Source organism: Phycomyces blakesleeanus, assembly GCF_001638985.1.
Source record: "Phycomyces blakesleeanus NRRL 1555(-) unplaced genomic scaffold PHYBLscaffold_16, whole genome shotgun sequence".
Lineage (NCBI taxonomy): Eukaryota > Fungi > Mucoromycota > Mucoromycetes > Mucorales > Phycomycetaceae > Phycomyces > Phycomyces blakesleeanus.
In genome coordinates this window covers 636,950-641,122 of record NW_017265149.1, presented here as the reverse complement: position 1 = coordinate 641,122, position 4,173 = coordinate 636,950, and the positions used below count along the sequence as shown (strand labels likewise).

General features: G+C 31.5%; 1 protein-coding gene across 1 annotated transcript; it reads left to right on the top strand.

Annotated features, from left to right (window-relative positions):
- Nucleotides 1–117: 117 nt before the first annotated feature.
- Nucleotides 118–735, top strand: PHYBLDRAFT_170654 (hypothetical protein; the record flags this gene model as incomplete). The annotated part of the gene is made up of 1 exon (XM_018436396.1): nucleotides 118–735. The coding sequence occupies one exon, from the start codon at nucleotides 118–120 to the stop codon at nucleotides 733–735; it is 618 nt and encodes a 205-aa protein (XP_018289321.1).
- Nucleotides 736–4,173: the final 3,438 nt, after the last annotated feature.

Here is a 4,173-nt window from a genome sequence, read left to right as displayed (position 1 = left end):
AAAAAAAAAGAACAAAAAAAAAAGAACAAAAAAAAAAGAACAAAAAAAAAAGAACAAAAAAAAAACGGACAAAAAAAGAAATTATCAAAGGTGGAATGAGAGGACAGTAACAAAAATATGCAAAGTCTCCTGATGCTCACCAATACAATCAACCAAGAAAATCAAGCATTTTGCACGGTGTTCAAGCTACTTGGTGGCCGGTCTCTGACTCACATTAAGAAAATTATATACCCCCGTTCCTACAAAAAATCATGGAAATTCAATCCAGTAGTAAATCTTTCCCGCGAGAAAATTGTGTGTAGCACTATATCCCGCCTCAAGTATTCAAGTGATCAAGTCAATTGTATCAAGCTATCAAAAATGCACCATCAAATTATACAACCCAGGAGCTTACCATTTCATGGGTCGGCCAAAAGCACTTCAAGAATCTCCACTGGGTCAACAATTTCTTCAAATATGAATTTTATACGTTGGTCAAAGGCCGTAGTTTCATACATAAAAAAAAAGGTTTTGGCGATCCCCGAATGGATTTTGCAGACAATTCTGTGGCACCAGTATATCTATTACAGGCCTCCATCAGCAAGCAAGAAAATATTTCGGAAGGAACTACGGAAACACAATAGCAACAATATAGCTATTCAAAGGAATCCTGCTCTTGGTGTTTTCTCTGAAAAACAACACAAAGCAAAACTGAACCCATTTCAGTTGGGCGTCACAAAAATATTACGCTGTTAATTAGAGTATCAAATATCTTAGAACTAATAATATATATATTTCGCAGTTGTATAGTATAGGGTCCAGTGCCTTGTTCAAGTCCAGAAAGGGGGGGTCCATTGTCCAGTCCAATATCCATTCCAATATTTTGTAAAAAAAAAAAAAAGAAAAAAGAAGAAAAAATAATAATATCAAAAACACAAAGCAAAAACAATGTCAAAAACAAAAACAAAAACAATGCATTCGTTAACGAAGCGTCTCTGTATCCACTCAAACTGGAGGGTACTGCTTTCCAAAATCTTTGTTGTCTCAAATCACAATGTGTCCTTTACAAAGTTTCTCTTGGGTCAAGACTGAAGGTGTCCTTTTAAAAAGTCTCTCTCGACTTAAATCGGAATATGTTCTTTCCAAAATATCTCTCCACTCAAGTCAAAAGGCGCTCTTTCCAAAGTCTCTCTTAACTTAAGACTAAAGATGTCTGTTCACAAACTCTCTCTACTAAAATCTGAAGGCGCTTTTTCCAAAGTCTCTCTTCATTCAAGACTGAAGGTGTCCGTTCACAAACTCTCTCTTAGCTCAAATCAGAAGTTGGTCGTTAACAAATTCTCTCAATCCAAATCGGAAGGTGTCCCTTTACCAAGCATCCCTCCGCTCAAATCTAAAGGCGTTTTTTTACAAACTCTCTCTCTCAACTCAAATCGGAAGGTTCTCTTTCACAAAGTCCCTTTCTCTCTCTTCATTCAAACGTGAATGTGTCCTTTAGCAATGTCTCTTTTGGCTCAAATCTGTTGATGTCTTTACCAATTCTCAACTCAAATCGGAAGGTTCTCTTTCACAAAACCTTTCTCAGCTTAAATCGGAAGGTGTTCTTTTACCAAGTAACTCTCCACTCAAGTTATATGGCACTCTTTACAAAGGCTCTCCTGTCACATATCTTCAGGTGTCCTTTTACAAGATCTTTCTAATCAAAGCGGAAGATGTCATTTTACAAAATCCATCTCGGCTAAAAAAACAAGGCGTTTTCTAATAAAGCCTCTCTGGGTTCATATCAGAAAGTGGTTTTTTTCCAAAGTCTCTCTTCACCAAATCTGAAGATTACTTTTCTCAAACTCTCTCTCAAATCAAATCTAAAGACGTCCTTTAACAAAGTCACTCTCAGTATCTATGACCATGAACATTATACAAATCATATCAAGTCAATACAAATCAACCCAAATCAATTGAAGACAAGACATATCAAATCAAGTCTAGTCAAGTCAGACCAAGACATATCAAGACACATCATGTCTATTAAAAAATATCAAAACAGATTATACTATACAATAGAATAGAATAGAATATTTTATCAAATCAAATGAAGAAAAGCAAATCATAAAAAATATAAAAAAAAGCAAAAAAAAGATCAAAAAAAAATCAAAAAAAAAATTAAAAAATCAAATCAAAAAACAAGAAAATCAAAAATCAAAAAAGAATCAATGGAATGGACTGGCGTTGGACCCCCTCTCCTCTGGATCTGGACAAGGCACGAAGAAGAAATGTAATAGCTAGTAAAATATGGTGCTGACCTGCGACAGCATACACTGGGATTTGGACCATCCCAGCTAATATATTTATATTTAGAGTAGATCAAATTTTCAAATTATTGATTGTATTTTTGTGAATAAATTATCAAGTTCTTTGATATCCAAGCTAAACTACTTTACTTCTAATTCAATTACATAGTTGATGTCAATAAAAATGTATTTTATATATTGATTTTATAATAATAGAAATTAATTTTGTACTCTGTATTCATTAAATACATCTTTGCTATATTTTAACTAATTTCTTGGATCTTTACTTATAACCAGCATTCATATATTGTTTTAAATACACACGCACACACATAAGAGATGTCTATTCTCTCATTGATCTAAAGCCGTTTTCTTTTTTTCAAATTGAAAGTATCAATCAAATTAACCATTTCTACATATAATAATTTATTTTGAGCTTTATCAGGCTTGTCTATATAAAAGTAATAAAATTAAATTGTCTGAAATAATTGGTTATCTACTTCAACATATACTATGAGATGTGAATGATATAGTAGAACTGCAAACTTATGGCTAAAGATATATAGTGTCTATTGGTAAGTACTACTTTTCAAAATAATTTTCAAGTGCTAAGCTTTACGCTCATACAAGATAATCTTCGCAAATCAGCCAAAGAATATTATCAATAGAAAATGGTAAAAAAAAAATTCACTGTCGTTACCTATTATAATTGTTGTATTTGTTATATAATGCTATAATAAACCCTTTAAAATAAAAATATGACTAGTATTTGTATACCTATTAATGTAAGCATTATAGAGATTGTATTCATCCAATCCACCGAGTATTTCCCAAGGATATATATATTGAATAAGATATAAAATTAGCATTATTTTATCAAACACTACTTTTAATTCTTTGAATAGGGTAAAGTATTGCTGCATTAAAACTTAAACCCTATTTTTTAGATATCTACCTTCTGTAGCCTATAAAGAAATTCGATATGTCTTACGTTTAACAAAAAAAATGTTAGTTATATAGGCATGCCTACGAATTGAGGTAGTTCAATCCTTTATATTTTGTCTTTAGTAGCCAAAACAGAGATATTAAGCTCAATGAAACCACTTATAATAAATACAACACAGATTTCATATTGTATACATGTATGAGAATAAAATATAAAAAGTAGAAATCCTTATTATTTTAATTAAAGTTCAAAGAATCTATTCTGTTCTACGTTTCAGTATGTATATTACAAAGTCACAAAAAGAAGTATTAACTTTATTTATTTTCGATATTACATTGATTAATATATATTTATATACTATTCAAAATGAGTAAATTTATATAAAACAAGGCAAGATGGTCTTAGGCACACAAATTTTTAGCGGTATACCACATGCATTTTGCGGTTGGTTTTTCTACTGGACGATACATGTGAAACTTCAAACGCCAATCACCAGGGGCATACGGAGCTGCCTGTGTCAAGTTTACCAAGAGTCCAAGAAAACATAGAGTAGAGAAGATTTGAACCATAGGAGAGCGCATGATGTAAAGTTTAAGAATGAATTGATGTTTTTGATTAATATGAATTGAATGATATTTTGGATCTTTTTCTTACATTATATATACTTTTTTTGAAATGGCTTGGTGAATACATATGGCTGAGAAATATAACTGTTTCTGAATAATTGCTCAAGCTATTTGCTTTTGGTATAGAAAATGTGTTTTCCTAAGCCTTTTTACAAGCTCTCACAATAGTCAGGTTTGTATAAGCCCAACCCATATTGGTATATTGTACAAGACTTACACAAACCACTTATTCAGCTTTCATCCCAAAGAAACAACAACAAAGTAAAATTCTTATTTTTGTATGTAATATACAATTATATATCTACAGAAGTATATATTGCCCAATTCATTAATT